We start from the raw sequence: 19,570 nt of genomic DNA, 5'->3' as shown, positions 1-19,570 counted from the left end.
AGTCTATATGAAGATTAAAGTCCCCCATGATTATTGCATTACCCTTGTTACATGCTCCTCTGATTTCCTGATTTATACTCTGTCCAACACGATAACTACTGTTAGGGGGCCGATAAACTACTCCTACCAGTGTTTTCTGCCCTTTGTTATTGATTAGCTCCACCCATACTGATTCTACATCCTGATTTTCTGAGCTCAGATTCTTTCTCACTACTGCCTTTATTTCATCCTTTATTATCAGGGCTATTCCCCCCCCACCCCCCCCCCGCCCACTTTTCCATTTTGACTATCTTTTCTAAAAGTCAAGTACCCTGGAATATTTAATTCCCAACCTTGGTTACTCTGCAACCACGTCTCAGTAATGGCTACTAGATCAAATCCATTTATCTCTTTGTGCCATTAATTTCATCTATCTTGATATGAATGCTTCGTGCATTCAGATATAGCGCCTTTAATTTAAACTTTTTTACCATTTTTCCCTGATGTGACCTTAGTCACTAATGCCCTATTACCTTTGTTAAACTCTCTGTCCCTTCCTGACAGTCTGCTTTTTTATGCCCAAATCGCTACTCTGCTCGATAGCCTCAACACTTCTAAGTACCCAAACACTGTTAACATGGCTGACAGGACAGATCAGGAGTTGGGAGCCCTTGGTAGTTTGTGGGCAAGATTCCACACCCCCTCCCCGCCCAAGACTTCAGAAATTCTCTTATTTGGAAAGGTGAGCAAATGGGTCACGATGGATGAGGTGTCAGATTTTAATTTTTGCAGTTGGATCTTGCACTTGTGAAGCATCTCCTCTAATTGCGCAGAACGAACTAAGAAAACATCTTGGTCATCTATCTGCCTTAAAAAGTGGTGCACATTTAACTTTTTTATACTCCTCCAGCCCTAAGTACCAACAAGCACCCTTTGTTTTTCTGACTCTGGTGTATTGTCTTCCCTCTCCCTCTGCTGCATCATTTAGCCTCCATCTCCCTGCACTCTGGAACACTTTGCCTAAATTTCCCTGTGTTGCAAACGCTCTCCTTACTTTCAAAACCCTCCTCAAATCTCTCCTCTTTGATCATGGTTCTGGTTGTTTCCTGTAACTTTTGTCCCACTTCGTGTCCTCAGTGTCTTCTGATCACTTAACAAACACCCCAAGGTGCTTTTATATGTGAAAGATAATATGTAAATTCTTGATACTAGGTTTCTCTTTTTCAAAATGTATTCAATACTGATTATTTTTGTGCTTGTTCAGCTTCATAAGATGTTAGGAGACAAGATGAACAACACGGCAGTTATAGAGAAGCAAGTGCTGGAGCTGTGGGACAGATTGTATCATAATTGGTTTGTGAAGGTGAGTGTTAAAATGTGGAAAATGGTCCCAAATTCTAAAAATATTATTTCTAGATACTCTAAGATGTAAATCCAATTAAACAGATTTGCTGTGTAAAAGATTGGGTTCATCTGCAGATGGCTAACAAAATAAAATAACAATTGGACAGTAGAGTCATAGATAGAGTCATAGAGTTATACAGCACGGATAGAGGCCCTTCGGCCCATCGTGTCCGCGCCGGCCATCAAGCCCTGTCTACTCTAATCCCATATTCCAGCATTTGGTCCGTAGCCTTGTATGCTATGGCATTTCAAGTGCTCATCCAAATTCTTCTTGAATGTTGAGGGTTCCTGCCTCCACAACCCTTTCAGGCAGTGAGTTCCAGACTCCAACCACCCTCTGGGTGAAAAAGTTCTTTCTCAAATCCCCTCTAAACCTCCCGCCTTTTACCTTGAATCTATGTCCCCTTGTTATAGTACCCTCAACGAAGGGAAAAAGCTCCTTAGTATCCATCCTGTCTGTGCCCCTCATAATTTTGTACACCTCAATCATGTCCCCCCTCAGCCTCCTCTGCTCCAAGGAAAACAAACCCAATCTTCCCAGAGTCTCTTCATAGCTGAAGCGCTCCAGCCCTGGTAACATCCTGGTGAATCTCCTCTGCACCCTCTCCAAAGCGATCACATCCTTCCTGTAGTGTGGCGACCAGAACTGCACACAGTACTCCAGCTGTGGCCTAACCAGTGTTTTATACAGCTCCATCATAACCTCCTTGCTCTTATATTCTGTGCCTCAGCTAATAAAGGCAAGTATCCCATATGCCTTCTTTACCACCTTATCTACCTGTTCCGCCGCCTTCAGGGATCTGTGAACTTGCACACCAAGATCCCTCTGACCCTCTGTCTTGCCTAGGGTCCTCCCATTCATTGTGTATTCCCTTGCCTTGTTAGTCCTTCCAAAGTGCATCACCTCGCACTTTTCCGGGTTAAATTCCATTTGCCACTGTTCCGCCCATCTGACCAACCCATCTATATCGTCCTGCAGACTGAGGCTTTCCTCCTCGCTATTTACCACCCTACCAATCTTTGTATCATCAGCGAACTTACTGATCATACCTTTTACATTCATATCCAAGTCATTAATGTGGACCACAAACAGCAAGGGCCCCAGCACAGATCCCTGTGGTACCCCACTGGCCACAGGCTTCCAGTCACAAAAACAACCTTTGACCATCACCCTCTGCCTTCTGCCACTAAGCCAGTTTTGTATCCAAAGTGCCAAGGCACCCTGGATTCCATGGGCTCGAACCTTCTTGACCAGTCTCCTGTGGGGGACTTTATCGAAGGCCTTACTGAAATCCATGTATACCACATCCACTGCGTTACCCTCATCCACACGCCTAGTCACCCCCTCAAAAAATTCAATCAAATTAGTCAGACATGATCTTCCCTTGACAAAGCCATGTTGACTATCCCTGATTAATCCTTGCTTCTCCAAGTGGAGACTAATTTTGTCCTTCAGAATTTTTTCCAATAATTTTCCTACCACTGATGTTAGGCTCACTGGCCTGTAGTTCCCTGGTTTTTTCTACTCCCCTTCTTGAATAATGGTACTACATTAGTGGTTCTCCAGTCCTCTGGCACATCCCCTGTGGCCAGAGAGGTTCTGAATATATGTGTTCGAGCCCCCGCAATCTCCTCCTTTGCCTCACACAGCAGCCTGGGATACATTTCGTCCGGGCCTGGGGATTTATCCATTTTTAGGCCTGCTAAAACCGCCAATACCTCCTCCCGCTCGATGTTAATATGTTCGAGTATATCACAGTCCCCCTGCTGTATTTCTATGTCTACATCGTCCTTCTCCATAGTGAAAACAGATGCAAAAAATTCATTTAGAACCCCTCCTACATCTGCCGGCCTCAGTGCTTGGAGGAAGCACTGAGGGTAGCAAGGGCACAAAATGTACTCTGGGTGGGGGACTTCAATGTCCATCACCAAGAGTGGCTCGGTAGCACCACTACTGACCGAGCTGGCCGAGTCCTGAAGGACATAGCTGCTAGACTGGGCCTGCGGCAGGTGGTGAGCGAACCAACACGAGGGAAAAACTTACTTGACCTCGTCCTCACCAATCTACCTGTCGCAAATGCATCTGTCCATGACAGTATTGGTAGGAGTGACCACCGCACAGTCCTCGTGGAGATGAAATCCCGTCTTCGCACTGAGGACACCATCCAACGTGTTGTGTGGCACTACCACCGTGCTAAATGGGATAGATTCAGAACAGATCCAGCAGCTCAAAACTGGGCATCCATGAGGCGCTGTGGGCCATCAGCAGCAGCAGAATTGTATTCCAGCACAATCTGTAACCTCATGGCCCGGCATATTCCTCACTCTACCATTACCAACAAGCCAGGGGATCAACCCTGGTTCAATGAGGAGTGCAGAAGAGCATGCCAGGAGCAGCACCAGGCGTACCTAAAAATGAGGTGCCAACCTGGTGAAGCTACAACTCAGGACTACATGCATGCTAAACAGCGGAAGCAACATGCTATAGGCAGAGCTAAGCGATTCCACAACCAACGGATCAGATCAAAGCTCTGCAGTCCTGCCACATCCAGTCGTGAATGGTGGTGGACAATTAAACAACTAACAGGAGGAGGAGGCTCTGCAAACATCCCCATTCTCAATGATGGCGGAGTCCAGCACGTGAGTGCAAAAGACAAGACTGAAGCGTTTGCAACCATCTTCAGCCAGAAGTGCCGAGTGGATAATCCATCTCGGCCTCCTCCCGATATCCCCACCATCACGGAAGCCAGTCTTCGGCCAATTCGATTCACTCCACGTGATATCAAGAAACGGCTGAGTGCACTGGATACAGCAAAGGCTATGGGCCCCGACAACATCCCAGCTGTAGTGCTGAAGACTTGTGCTCCAGAACTAGCTGCGCCTCTAGCCAAGCTGTTCCAGTACAGCTACAACACTGGCATCCACCCGACAATGTGGAAAATTGCCCAGGTATGTCCTGTCCACAAAAAGCAGGACAAATCCAATCCGGCCAATTACCGCCCCATCAGTCTACTCTCAATCATCAGCAAAGTGATGGAAGGTGTCGTCGACAGTGCTATCAAGCGGCACTTACTCACCAATAACCTGCTCACCGATGCTCAGTTTGGGTTCCGCCAGGACCACTCGGCTCCAGACCTCATTACAGCCTTGGTCCAAACATGGACAAAAGAGCTGAATTCCAGAGGTGAGGTGAGAGTGACTGCCCTTGACATCAAGGCAGCATTTGACCGAGTGTGGCACCAAGGCGCCCTAGTAAAATTGAAGTCAATGGGAATCAGGGGGAAAACTCTCCAGTGGCTGGAGTCATACCTAGCACAAAGGAAGATGGTAGTGGTTGTTGGAGGCCAAGCATCTCAGCCCCAGGGCATTGCTGCAGGAGTTCCTCAGGGCAGTGTCCTAGGCCCAACCATCTTCAGCTGCTTCATCAATGACCTTCCCTCCATCATAAGGTCAGAAATGGGGATGTTCGCTGATGACTGCACAGTGTTCAGTTCCATTCGCAACCCCTCAGATAATGAAGCAGTCTGAGCCCGCATGCAGCAAGACCTGGACAACATCCAGGCTTGGGCTGATAAGTGGCAAGTAACATTCGCGCCAGATAAGTGCCAGGCAATGACCATCTCCAACAAGAGAGTGTCTAACCACCTCCCCTTGACATTCAACGGCATTACCATCGCCGAATCCCCCACCATCAACATCCTGGGGGCCACCATTGACCAGAAACTTAACTGGACCAGCCATATAAATACTGTGGCTACGAGAGCAGGTCAGAGGCTGGGTATTCTGCGGCGAGTGACTCACCTCCTGACTCCCCAAAGCCTTTCCACCATCTACAAGGCACAAGTCAGGAGTGTGATGGAATACTCTCCACTTGCCTGGATGAGTGCAGCTCCAACAACACTCAAGAAGCTCGACACCATCCAAGATAAAGCAGCCCGCTTGATTGGCACCCCATCCACCACCCTAAACATTCACTCCCTTCACCACCGGCGCACTGTGGCTGCAGTGTGCACCATCCACAGGATGCACTGCAGCAACTCGCCAAGGCTTCTTCGACAGCACCTCCCAAACCCGCGACCTCTACCACCTAGAAGGACAAGGGCAGCAGGCGCATGGGAACAACACCACCTGCACGTTCCCCTCCAAGTCACACACCATCCCGACTTGGAAATATATCGCCGTTCCTTCATTGTCGCTGGGTCAAAATCCTGGAACTCCCTTCCTAACAGCACTGTGGGAGAACCGTCACCTCACGGACTGCAGCAGTTCAAGAAGGCGGCTCACCACCACCTTCTCAAGGGCAATTAGGGATGGGCAATAAATGCCGGCCTTGCCAGCGAAGCCCACATCCCGTGAACGAATAAAAAAAAACATACTGATTGCCATTTTTGTCCCTAATGGGCCCTATTTTTTCCCTAGTCATCCTCTTACCCTTAATATACTTATAAAACATCTTAGGATTTTCCTTTATTCTGCTCGCCAGTGTTATTTCATGGCCCCTCCTTGATCTCCTCATTTCTTTTTTAAGTATCCCCCTGCACTTTTTGTACTCCTCTGGGGCTTCCTCCGTCTTTAGCCTTTTGTATCTGCCAAAAGCCCTCCTTTTTTTCCTAATCCATTCTCGTATATCCCCTGACATCCAAGGTTCCCTGGAGTTCTTGGAACCACCCTTGACCTTTACGGGAACATGTTGCCATTGTATGGTCTCAATCTCCCTTCTGAAAGACTCCCATTGCTCCGATGCGGATTTTCCTACAAGCAGCTGATCCCTGTCCATTTTGGCCAGATCCTGCCTTATCCTATTAAAATCGGCCTTCCCCCAATTTAGAACCTTTATTTCCGGCCCCTCCCTGTCCTTTTCCATGACCACCTTAAATCTCACCGAATTATGGTCACTGTCACCAAAGTGCTCACCTACTAGCACTTCTTCCACTTGGCCGGCCACATTCCCTAGAATTAGGTCCAGTACCGCCCCCTCTCTTGTAGGACTTTCTACATGCTGGCTCAAAAAGCTCTCCTGGATGCACGTTAAGAATTTTGTACCCTCTAAGCCTTTTACACTCTGAGTATCCCAGTTAATATTGGGGAAGTTGAAATCCCCCACTATTATTACCCTATTATTTGCACAATTTTCTGAGATTTGCCTACATATCTGTTCCTCTATCTCCCCCTGACTGGGGGCCTATAGTACACTCCCATCAAAGTGCTTGCCCCCTTTTTGTTTTTAAGCTCCACCCATATGGCCTCATTAGAGGAACCTGCTAATATATCATCCCTCCTTATGGCAGTAATTGATTCTTTAATTAATATTGCGACCCCCCCTCCTCTTGTACCTCCCCCTCTGTCTCGCCTGAAGATTCTGTACCCCGGAATATTGAGCTGCCAGTCTTGCATATTATGTTCAGTCTGGGCACCACACTTTAGGAAGGATGTCAAGTCCTTAGAGAGGGTGCAGCAGTGATTTACTAGAATGGTACCAGGGATGAGGGACTTCAGTTATGTGGATAGACTGGAGAAACTGGGGTTGTTCTCCTTAGAGCAGAGGAGGTTAAGGGGAGATTTGATAGAGGTGTTAAAAATCATGAAGGGTTTTGACAGAGTAAACCAGGAGAAACTGTTTCCAGTGGCAGAAGGGTCAGCAACAGTCGGACACAGATTTAAGGTGATTGGCAAAAGAACTAGAGGCGAGATGAGGAAACATTTTTTTACGCAGCGAGTTGTTATGCTCTGGAATGCACTGCCTGAAAGGGTGATGGAATCAGATTCAATAATAACTTCCAAAAGGGAATTGAATAAATAATTGAAGGAAAAAAAATTACAGGGCTATGGGGAAAGAGCACGGGAATGGGATTAATTCGATAGCTCTTCCAAAGAACTGACACAGGCACAATGGGCCGAATGGATGCTTCCTGTGCTGTAACGTTTCTACACTAGAGATTACTCTCTCCATCTCCCCCTCTGTCTCACTATCTTGTTGCTCTCTCTCTGTCTTTCATTCTCTGTTTCTCTCTTGCTTCTTATGTCTCTGTCTCTCCCTATCACTCTCTTTTCCCCCCTCCTCTCCCTACCTGCGCCTGCTCTTTCCCGCTCCCCTGCTCGCCCCCGCTCTCTTCCCCCGCCCCATGCACCCACGCTTGCCCGCGTTTCCCCCCCCCCCCCCCCGCGCTCTCCTTGCCGTGTTTCTCCCCCCCTCTCCCCCCCCCCCCCCCCCCACACTTTCCCTGGAACACTCAGCCCAGCACTCTCTTCCCCACACTCTTTCTCCTCCTCCCTCCTCCCCCTCTCTCTCCCTGGAACACTCAACTCAGCACTTCGCCAACTCAACACTTCGCCAACCCAGACGTCATTCCCCTATGCCCTGCCAGATCTTACCCTTCAGCGAACTTGTTCCAAATGAAAACTTGTGAATGGATAACTTTATCAGATATTTTAGAAGTCTAAGTATACCAAGGTTTCCACTGTCCTTTTGAGATGCTGCATCAAAATGGAAGATAATTAACAATGCATAAAAGTTGTCTGTGGCACATATTTTGACAATTTCCTTTTATATTTTTTCTTTATTGTTTAGAATGTAACTCATTCTGGAAGACATAAAGGTCATAAATTGGCCATCAATCGACAAAACAGTTGGCTCGGAGACATTTTAGACTGGCAAGATGTTGCCTCCTTCATTCATGAGAACATTGAGACATTCCTTTCTGTGAGTGTCTTAAATTTTAAGTAGTTAAAAATGAAGTCTTTATCTTTGTGATAAGATCACCTACACTAAAGCCTTAACAGCATATTTTAAAATCTAGCATATAATCATGTTTTCGTACCTGTGTTTATGTTCTGTAGAAAATCACTTATTTGGACTGTAGAGTAATTTTTATATATTAATTTATTTAAGCTACCATGTAGATTTGCTTTTAAATTGACTCTTGTCCTTTTTCAGATTATTCTTTCCTGGTTTCTCATTGCTATTTGTAATGCTCCAGTAATAAATTATAAAAACTGATATGAGCAAAAGGGCCACTAGTCATAGGAGAAAGTTCCAGAGATCGTGAGACAGTAGAAGCAGAGAATAAAATCACAACTGGGTATAATAAGTCAATTACTTAACAAGAGCCATGTTTAATGATCTATTAAAATACAAAATATTTTAAAATCAGCCAGAAAACTGCTGCTGATCCCTATCCAGGAGTTGGACGGATTGGGCTTGGCTATGATGTCCTCGTGATTGAGTTGCCTCCTAGCATTCACTGTCTAATCTCTCCCATGAAAAGCCATTTGGAGGCGAGTGTCTGAAACCATCCACCACTTGTGTGAAGTGGGTGTAGAAAGAAGAATACCATGAACAACTTTATATCCCAAAAAAATCTATAGTGAATGTTTTCTTTCAAGGTTTACAAGTATTACAGATATCCTAGAATACTGTAATTCTTCATATGGAAACAAATTCATGTTGAGTGGGAGTCTGTTATTGCTAGTCTATCCAGTAAAATCAGTGCAACAAAAATTCTGCATTCTCTGCACACCTTAAGGATATAGCCTAGCTTGATAGATTCTAAAGCGTCATAACATTGTAGATAAACAGTGCTAACATGGTCTCCTATAACCTGTGCCATTGATCCAATTCACTTTTCCCTGCTAAACTTTCTTTGCTGGTCTTGTTGGACCTCTGAAAATTTCAACACCATGAAGATGATCCACTCCATTTCACAAGCATCTTCCATTGGGTGGTAGACTGGACCACCTGCAGGACCTATTCACAGTTTTGCCAGCTGTAATAAATGAATATCAGAGGCGATTGAAAGAGTTTACCAAGATCAGGAGAGAATGATTTGCTATTCCAGGTATTTTGTGGTTTCCAAAAAGGCAGGGAACTTTACCCGATACTAGATCTCGGTTCTGAAATCACTTCCTAAAGCAGGAGAAATTCAAGATTGTCATACTTCTACAGGTTATCCAGTTAGTGTACCCAGGGAACCGGATGGCTGTAATAGACCAAAGAATGCATTGTTGCTGTTGCCATTTGGGTACATTACCGGAAGTTTCTCAGGTTCAGTTTTGACGGGTAAAGTTATTAATACAAAGATTAATTCCCTTCAGGCTCCTCAGCACCCAAGGGTTTTACTAAGTGCCCATCAGCTGTTGCCGTGCATCTCCATATACACTGGGGGAGAAATTCGATAAGGGTCCGTTTTGGGCGGTGATAGCGATGATGCTACCACCCTGCGCCAGACGGACCCTGTGCGGGCAGGTCGCAAGTTTGGACCCACGAGAGCACTTACCTGCAATCAGTGTTCCTTTCCAGGCCTTGCACATGAAATCAATGCAGTTAGCACTTTCCACCACCAGAGGGAGCTCAATCTCTTAAAGGGAGGATGTTTCTTAGAAATCTCTTAAAGGTAGCTGGTACCTGTTTGCTTAAAATAACAGTCAACTGTCTGTATGGAGTCTGAACAGAGATCAGACATCGCACACGTAAAACACAGATGCAGATCCCATACCTATGTTTACATACTGATTTATGTTAAAACATTGAATAAAGGTTGCGCAATACTAAATCCCACATCCTCCAATCTGCACACCAGACCTCACCAATCTGCCGATCTGAGTTGGTACCAGGCCTGCGAGAGTGCATGCGCTAAGGTTCTCTGCTGATGCACTAGAGACCTTGGATGCAAGAGGTAGACAGAAGGAGGGACATCCTATATCTGCAGGGGGAGCAAGAGGCCCTCCAGACATATACTCAAAAGACAGTGGGAGGCAGCGGGGGACGAAGTCAATGCCAGGTGCACAGCATCATGAACATGGATGCAGTGCAGGAAGAAGTTCAGTGGTTTGACATGATTAGTCAAGGTGAGTGAGGTCAACTGTCAAGTGGCGTCTCCTACCAACTGCACCACGCACTACAACCCCCAGCCCCCAGCCCCCACATACCAATAAACTCTTTCCATCAGTACTCAACTCTTCCAATCAGATGCTTCCTCTCACCCTTACATATTACCACTGTTTCAAGCCATCCACCCACAACTCACAGGCCACACGCACTGGCAGCTATATGACTGGCACATCACCCAGACACACGTCCAGCTTTCTTGCAGGAGAAGGTGGTGCATATCATGAGGCAGCAAGTGACAGTGGCATTTAGCCCCTTGAACCTGTTCCACCATTCAATGAGATCATGGTGGACCTGTGACCTAACTCCATATAACCGCCTTAGCCCCATATCCCTTAATACCCTTGGTTCACAGAAATCTAGCAATCTCAGATTTAACATTCACAAGTGAGCTAGCATCAACTGCCACCTACAGAAAAGCGTTCCAAACGTCTCCCACCCTTTGTGTTTCCTAACTTCTCTCCTGCACGTTCTGGCTCTAAATGTTAGACTATGTCCCCCGTTCTAGTATTGAAGTCACACCGCAGATAAAAATTACTGAGGGAGATAGTGAATGGGTGACCAACAGACAGAGGAAGAGTAGGAAGGCAGTGCAGGGGTCCCCTGCGGCCATCTCCCTCCAAAACAGGTATACCGTTTTGGATACTGTTGGCGGAGATGGCTCAGCAGGGGAAGGTGGCAGTGGCCAGGTTCATGGCACCGTGGCTGGCTCTGCTGCACAGGAGGGCAGGAAAAAGAGTGGCAGAGCTATAGTGATAGGGGACTCGATTGTAAGGGGAATAGACAGGCGTTTCTGCGGACGCAACCGAGACTCCAGGATGGTATGTTGCCTCCCTGGTGCAAGGGTCAAGGATGTCTCGGAGCGGCTGCAGGACATTCTGGAGGGGGAGGGTGAACAGCCAGTTGTCGTGGTGCATATAGGCACCAACGATATAGGTAAAAAACAGGATGAGGTCCTACAAGCTGAATTTAGGGAGTTAGGAGTTAAACTAAAGAGTAGGACCTCAAAGGTAGTAATCTCAGGGTTGCTACCAGTGCCACGGGCTAGTCAGAGTAGGAATGACAGGATAGCTAAGATGAATACGTGGCTTGAGAGATGGTGCAAGAGGGAGGGATTCAAATTCCTGGGCCATTGGAACCGGTTCTGGGGGAGGTGGGACCAGTACAAATTGGACGGTCTGCATCTGGGCAGGACTGGAACCAATGTCCTAGGGGGAGTGTTTGCTAGTGCTGTTGGGGAGGGTTTAAACTAATGTGGCAGGGGGATGGGAACCGATGCAGGAAGTCAGTGGGAAATAAAGTGGTGACAGAAACAAAAGGCAGTAAGGGAGAGTGTACAGAACATGACCGGACAGATGGTCTGAGAAAGCAGGGCAAAGACCAAGGGAAGTCTAGATTAAACTGCATTTATTTCAATGCAAGAAGTCTGATGGGCAAGGCAGATGAACTCAGGGCATGGATGGGTACATGGGAATGGGATGTTATAGCTATTACTGAAACATGGCTAAGGGAGGGGCAGGACTGGCAGCTCAATGTTCCAGGGTACAGATGCTATAGGAAAGATAGAGCAGGAGGTAAGAGAGGAGGGGGAGTTGCGTTCTTGATTAGGGAGAACATCACGGCAGTAGTGAGAGGGGATATATCCGAGGGTTCGCCCACTGAGTCCATATGGGTAGAACTGAAAAATAAGAAGGGAGAGATCACTTTGATAGGATTGTACTACAGACCCCCAAATAGTCAACGGGAAATTGAGGAGCAAATATGTAAGGAGATTACAGACAGCTGCAAGAAAAATAGGGTGGTAATAGTAGGGGACTTTAACTTTCCCAACATTGACTGGGACAGCCATAGCATTAGGGGCTTGGATGGAGAGAAATTTGTTGAGTGTATTCAGGAGGAATTTCTCATTCAGTATGTGGATGGCCCGACTAGAGAGGGGGCAAAACTTGACCTCCTCTTGGGAAATAAGGAAGGGCAGGTGACAGAAGTGTTAGTGAGGGATCACTTTGGGACCAGTGATCATAATTCCATTAGTTTTAAGATAGCTATGGAGAAGGATAGGTCTGGCCCAAAAGTTAAAATTCTAAATTGGGGAAAGGCCAATTTTGATGGTATTAGACAGGAACTTTCAGAAGTTAATTGGGAGAGTCTGTTGGCAGGCAAAGGGACGTCTGGTAAGTGGGAGGCTTTCAAAAGTGTGTTAACCAGGGTTCAGTGTAAGCACATTCCTTATAAAGTGAAGGGCAAGGCTGGTAGAAGTAGGGAACCTTGGATGACTCGGGAGATTGAGGCACTAGTCAAAAATAAGAAGGAGGCATATGACATGCATAGGCAGCTGGGATCAAGTGGATCCCTTGAAGAGTATAGAGATTGCCGGAGTAGAGTTAAGAGAGAAATCAGGAGGGCAAAAAGGGGATATGAGATTGCTTTGGCAGATCAGGCAAAGGTGAATCCAAAGAGCTTCTACAAATACATAAAGGGCAAAAGGGTAACTAGGGAGAGAGTAGGGCCTCTTAAGGATCAACAAGGTCATCTATGTGCGGAACCACAAGAGATGGGTGAGATCCTGAATGAATATTTCACATCGGTATTTACGGTTGAGAAAGGCATGGATGTTAGGGAACTTGGGGAAATAAATAGTGATGTATTGAGGAGTGTACATATTACAGAGAGGGAGGTGCTGGAAGTCTTAACGCGCATCAAGGTAGATAAATCTCCGGGACCTGATGAAATGTATCCCAGGACGTTATGGGAGGTTAGGGAGGAAATTGCGGGTCCCCTAGCAGAGATATTTGAATCATCCACCGCTACAGGTGAGGTGCCTGAAGATTGGAGGGTAGCAAATGTTGTGCCTTTGTTTAAGAAGGGCGGCAGGGAAAAGCCTGGGAACTACAGACCAGTGAGCCTGACATCTGTAGTGGGTAAGTTGTTAGAGGGTATTCTGAGGGACAGGATCTACAGGCATTTGGAGAGGCAGGGACTAATTAGGAACAGTCAGCATGGTTTTGTGAGAGGAAAATCATGTCTCACGAATTTGATTGAGTTTTTTGAAGGGGTAACCAAGAAGATAGATGAGGGCTGTGCAGTAGACGTGGTCTACATGGACTTCAGCAAAGCATTTGACAAGGTACCGCATGGTAGGTTGTTACATAAGGTTAAATCTCATGGGATCCAAGGTGAGGTAGCCAATTGGATACAAAATTGGCTTGACGACAGAAGACAGAGGGTGGTTGTGGAGGGTTGTTTTTCAAACTGGATGCCTGTGTCCAGCGGTGTGCCTCAGGGATCGGTGCTGGGTCCGCTGTTATTTGTTATTTATATTAATGATTTGGATGAGAATTTAGGAGGCATGGTTAGTAAGTTTGCAGATGACACCAAGATTGGTGGCATTGTGGACAGTGAAGAAGGTTATCTAGGATTGCAACGGGATCTTGATCAATTGGGCCAGTGGGCCGATGAATGGCAGATGGAGTTTAATTTAGATAAATGTGAGGTGATGCATTTTGGTAGATCGAATCGGGCCAGGACCTACTCCGTTAATGGTAGGGCGTTGGGGAGAGTTATAGAACAAAGAGATCTAGGAGTACAGATTCATAGCTCCTTGAAAGTGGAGTCACAGGTGGATAGGGTGGTGAAGAAGGCATTCAGCATGCTTGGTTTCATTGGTCAGAACATTGAATGCAGGAGTTGGGATGTCTTGTTGAAGTTGTACAGGGCATTGGTGAGGCCACACTTGGAGTACTGTGTACAGTTCTGGTCACCCTATTATAGAAAGGATATTATTAAACTAGAAAGAGTGCAGAAAAGATTTACTAGGATGCTACCGGGACTTGATGGTTTGACTTACAGGGAGAGGTTAGACAGACTGGGACTTTATTCCCTGGAGAGTAGGAGGTTAAGGGGTGATCTTATAGAAGTCTATAAAATAATGAGGGGCATAGATAAGGTCGATAGTCAAAATCTTTTCCCAAAGGTAGGGGAGTCTATAACGAGGGGGCACAGATTTAAGGTGAGAGGGGAGAGATACAAAAGGATCCAGAGGGGCAATTTTTTCACTCAAAGGGTGGTGAGTGTCTGGAACGAGCTGCCAGAGGCAGTAGTAGAGGCGGGTACAATTTTGTCTTTTAAAAAGCACTTGGACAGTTACATGGGGAAGATGGGTATCGAGGGATATGGGCCAAGTGCAGGCAATTGGGACTAGCTTAGTGGTATAAACTGGGCGACATGGACATGTTGGGCCGAAGGGCCTGTTTCCATGTTGTAACTTCTATGATTCTATGATTCTATGAAGTCTAGGAGACCTCCAAAAACAGTTTCAATTGTCTCCCCAGCCAGAAGCAATAATCCAGCCACTAACCTGTAAATCCTACATGGTCCCTTTTAAAATAGCGCTGGTGGGGGGTCCTCCAGGCACTCTAAGACATGTTCAGATGGTCGGGGTTAAGACTGTGTGTTGAGTTGAGCATTAAGTCCCAAAATGGCATCTATCACTTTAAATCAGCTTTGCACACTGATTGAAGCCATTTTCTCCCTACTTTACATGATTCCAGCGTTTGTTATCTGCGCCTGCGCCAACTCCTTTATCAAGATGGCGTCTGGCGCAACACACGCAGGAAATGTGCGTGTGCATCCAAGAGGCCGTGTAGCGCCGAAACAATGGGTGCTACACAGCCCAATTTAGCGCCCACCATCTCCATGTTTATCTGGACAGTTGGCTCATCAGAGCCCTGTGCCTGATCAGGCACTCAGTACAGTCTGGATTTCATAGCCAATTACGAGATGCAATCCCACTAATAAACTTGTATGTTGAAAATACTCCTAGCATTTAGCAGGGGTAGACAATATAAAGACAGGTACTCGTCATCTCACAGTTCACCCTTGTGAGCAGAAGATCCACCTTGAGGTAGTTGAGGATATATTGAGGAGTTCGGCATGTCTGCAAATGGACCTGTTTGCCCCTCCAGACAACCATCAGTTCCTGTTTCTGCTCAAGCACAGAGACAATGTCGGCCTGGAGACTGTATGGAGTCTCCTTTGTGGGCATCCTAAGTGGGCAAAAATTTGGCAGATGGAGTATAATGTGGGAAAATGTGAACTTGTCCACTTTGCCAGGAGGAATAGGAAAGCAGTACATTATTTAAATGGCCGTAAACGTGACTGCAGGATGGTATGTTGCCTCCCTAGTGCTAGGGTCAAGGATGTCACTGAGCGGCTGCAGGGCATTCTGGAGGGGGAGGGCGAACAGCCAGTAGTCGTGGTCCATATCGGTACCAACGACATAGGTTTAAAAAAAGGGATGAGGTCCTGCAAGGTGAATTCAAGGAGTTAGGAGATAAATTAAAAAGCAGGACCTCAAAGGTAGTGATCTCAGGATTACTACCAGTGCCACGTGCTAGTGAGTATAGGAACAGGAGAATACACAGGATGAATGCGTGGCTGCAGGGATGGTGTAGGAGGGAGAGATTTAGATTCCTGGGACATTGGGACTGGTTCTGGGGAAGGTGGGGCCTGTACAAGCGGGACCAATGTCCTCGCGGGGGTGTTTGCTAGTTGGGGAAGGTTTAAACTAGAGTGGCAGGGGGATGGGAACCTGAGCGGGGAGTCAGAAGGGAGTAAAGTTGAGAGCAGCAAGAGAGGGGAAGACCCAGGGGAAATTTACAATACAAATTGTACAAACAGTTGTTCAAGAACAAGTAAAAGGGAAATGCATAGAGCAACAGAAAGATAGTGTACTTTAGGCAATACAGATATAGTGAAAACTAGAAGGTGTAAGGCGATTAACCCAGCATCAAAGCTGAAGGTCAGGCTAGGGTGTATGGCCCAACTAAGAGTTCTATATACAAATGCATGGAGTATAAGGAATAAATTAAATGAACTACAGGTTCAAATTCAAATTGGAGGGTACGACATGATAGCTATTACTGAGACATGGCTGCAGGATGGTCAGGATTGGGAACTAAATATACCGGGTTATAAGGTCTACAGGAGAGATGGGGAAAATGGAAGAGGGGGAGGAGTAGCCTTAATGATTAGAGATGAAATCACTTCAATAATAAAGGAGGATATAACAAGAGGTAAGCAGCCAACAGAGACCTTATGGGTTGAATTGAGAAATAGGAAAGGACCTAAGACTATAGTAGGAGTTGTGTATAGGAGCCCTGGCAGCAGCTCTGAAGTGCTAGATTGTATAAATGCAGAGATTAGACAAGCGTGTAACAAAGGCATAGTGATCTTAATGGGGGACTTTAACCTTCACATAGATTGGGAAAAGCAGACTGGCAACTGTCAGAAAGGTTGTGAATTTCTTGTGTGTCCGGGATAGTTTTCTACAGCAGTATGTCCTGGAGGCAACAAGGGGGCAAGCCATACTAGATTTAGTAATGAGTAAGGAACCAGATTTAGTTCACGGCTTAACTGTGCGTGAACATCTATCCAATAGCGATCATAACATGATCGAGTTCAATGTAGTGTTTGAAAGGGAAAAAAGTGAATCAGCTGCTAAGATTCTAGACTTGGGTAAGGCCGACTTCAATGGAATGAGACCGAGATTGTCCACAGTAAACTGGGCAAATCTGTTAATGGGTAAAACGACTGATCAGTGGGAAATGTTTAAAGAATCATTTAACGAGATACAGAACCAATTTATACCTCTGAGGGGCAAGAACTCTACTTGCCAAAAAAAACAGTCATGGACAACTAAAGAGGTAAGGGACAGTATAAGACATAAGGAAAGGGCATACAAAAAGGCAAAAAATGGCACAGATCCTGGCGAATGGGAAAGATACAAAGATCAACAAAGGGTCACAAAACAGATAGTAAGAGCTACAAAAAGAGAGTATGAAAAGAAACTTGCAAGGGATATTAAAACCAATATGAAGAACTTTTATAGTTACATTAGGAAACAGAGGGTGGTCAGGAGCAGTGTTGGCCCCTTAAAAACTGAAAGTGGGGATATTGTCATTGACAGTGGGGAAATGGCGGACATGTTGAACAATTACTTTGCGTCAAGAAAACTAATATTGAATCGGGGACAGGGACTCAATAAAATTAACATAAGTAAAGCAACAGTAATGAAGAAAATAATAGCACCAAAGAGTGACAAATCCCCGAGACCAGATGGTTTCCATCCCATGGTTTTAAAGGAAGTAGGTGAGCAGGTTGCAGATGCCCTAACTATAATCTTTCAAAGTTCTCTAGATTCAGGAACTGTCCCTCTAGATTGGAAAATTGCACATGTCACTCTGCTTTTTAAGAAAGGAGAGAGAGGGAAACCGGGGAATTATAGACCAGTTAGCCTAACATCTGTTGTGGGGAAAATGCTGGAATCTATAATTAAGGATAGGGTGACTGAACACCTCGAGAATTTTCAGTTAATCAGAGAGAGCCAGCATGGATTTGTGAAAGGTAGGTCGTGCCTGACAAACCTGATTGAATTTTTTGAAGAGGTGACTAAAGTAGTGGACAGGGGAATGTCAATGGATGTTATTCATATGGACTTCCAGAAGGCATTTGATAAGGTCCCACATAAGAGACTGTTCGCCAAAATAGAAGCCCATGGAATTGAGGGAAAAGTACGGACTTGGTTAGGAAATTGGCTGAGCGAAAGGCGACAGAGAGTAGGGATAATGGGTAAGTACTCACATTGGCAGGATGTGACTAGTGAAGTCCCACAGGGATCTGTCTTGGGGCCTCAATTATTCACAATATTTATTAACGACTTAGATGAAGGCATAGAAAGTCTCATATCTAAGTTTGCTGATGACCAAAGATTGGTGGCATCGTAAGCAGTGTAGATGAAAACATAAAATTACAAAGCGATATTGATAGATTAGGTGAATGGGCAAAACTGTGGCAAATGGAATTCAGTATGGACAAATGTGAGGTCATCCACTTTGAATCAAAAAAGGATCGAACAGGGTACTTTCTAAATGGTAAAAAGTTAAAAACAGTGGATGTCCAAAGGGACGTAGGGGTTCAGGTACATAGATCATTGAAGTGTCATGAACAGGTGCAGAAAACAATCAATAAGGCTAATGGAATGCTGGCCTTGATATCTAGAGGACTAGATATCAAGGGGGCAGAAGTTATGCTGCAGCTGTACAAAACCCTGGTTAGACCGCACCTGGAGTACTATGAGCAGTTCTGGGCACTGCACCTTCGGAAGGACATATTGGCCTTGGAGGGAGTGCAGCGTAGGTTTACTAGGATGGTACCCGGACTTCAAGGGTTAAGTTACGAGGAGAGATTACACAAATTGGGGTTGTATTCTCTAGAGTTTCGAAGGTTAAGGGGTGATCTGATCGAAGTTTATAAGATATTAATTGGAACAGATAGGGTGGATAGAGAGAAACTATTTCCGCTGATTGGGGATTCTAGGAGTAGGGGGCACAGTCCAAAAATTAGAGCCAGACCTTTCAGGAGTGAGATTAGAAAACATTTCTACACACAAAGGGTGGTAGAGGTTTGGAACTCTCTTCTGCAAATGGCAGTTGATACTAGCTCAATTGCTAAACTTAAATCTGAGATAGATAGCATTTTGGCAAACAAAGGTATTAAGGGATATGGGCCAAAGGCAGGTACATGGAGCTGTATCACAGATCAGCCATGATCTTATCAAATGGCGGAGCAGGCACGAGGGGCTGAATGGCCTACTCCTGTTCCTATGAGAGAGATTGCAGAACTCTGAGGTACAGAGGGATATGGGTGTCCTGGTATATGAATCACAAAAAGTTAGTAAGCAGGTAGAGCAAGTGATTAGGAAGACAAATGGAATGTTGTCATTTATTGCAAGGGGAATCGAATATAAAAGTAGAGGTGTTTTGCTACAGTTGTACAGGGCATTGGTGAGATCACACCTAGAATACTGTGTGCAGTTTTGGTCGTCTCATTTAAGAAAGGACATAATTGCTTTAGAGGCAGTTCAGAGAAGGTTCACTCGACTGATTCCTGGGATGAGGGTGTTACCTTATGAGGAAAGGTTGAACAAGTTGGGCCTGTATACATTGGAGTTTAGAAGAATGAGAGGTGATTTTATTGAAACATATAAGATCCTGAGGGGACTTGAAGGGGTAGATGCTGAGAGGATGTTTCCCTTTGTGGGAGAGACTAGAACTAGGGGACACATTTTTAAAAATAAGGGGTCTCCCATTTAAGTCGGAGATGAGGAGAAATTTTTTCTCTGAGGGTTGAGAGTCTGTGGAACTTCCTTCCCCAGAGAGCAGTGGAGGCAGAGTCATTGAATATTTTTAAACCGGAGTTAGATAGATTCCTGATTAACAAGGGAGTTAAAGGTTCTTGTAGGTA

The 19,570-nt window shown here is 45.6% G+C and overlaps 1 protein-coding gene across 2 annotated transcripts in view; it reads left to right on the top strand.

Moving 5' to 3' along the window:
• The window catches only part of tmem245 (transmembrane protein 245), a 132,885-nt gene that overhangs the window by 68,784 nt on the left and 44,531 nt on the right, over window positions 1-19,570 (top strand). For both annotated transcript variants that reach the window (XM_068005110.1, XM_068005103.1), the window contains 2 exons: window positions 1,244-1,342; window positions 7,952-8,083. In XM_068005110.1, the coding sequence (XP_067861211.1) occupies window positions 1,244-1,342; window positions 7,952-8,083 (231 nt within the window). The remainder of the gene's footprint in view (window positions 1-1,243; window positions 1,343-7,951; window positions 8,084-19,570) is intronic.

This window comes from Heptranchias perlo, chromosome 2 (assembly GCF_035084215.1).
Source record: "Heptranchias perlo isolate sHepPer1 chromosome 2, sHepPer1.hap1, whole genome shotgun sequence".
In the NCBI taxonomy this organism is placed as follows: domain Eukaryota; kingdom Metazoa; phylum Chordata; class Chondrichthyes; order Hexanchiformes; family Hexanchidae; genus Heptranchias; species Heptranchias perlo.
The sequence above is the reverse complement of the archived record's forward strand: the minus strand, read 5'-3'. Positions and strand labels throughout refer to the sequence as shown.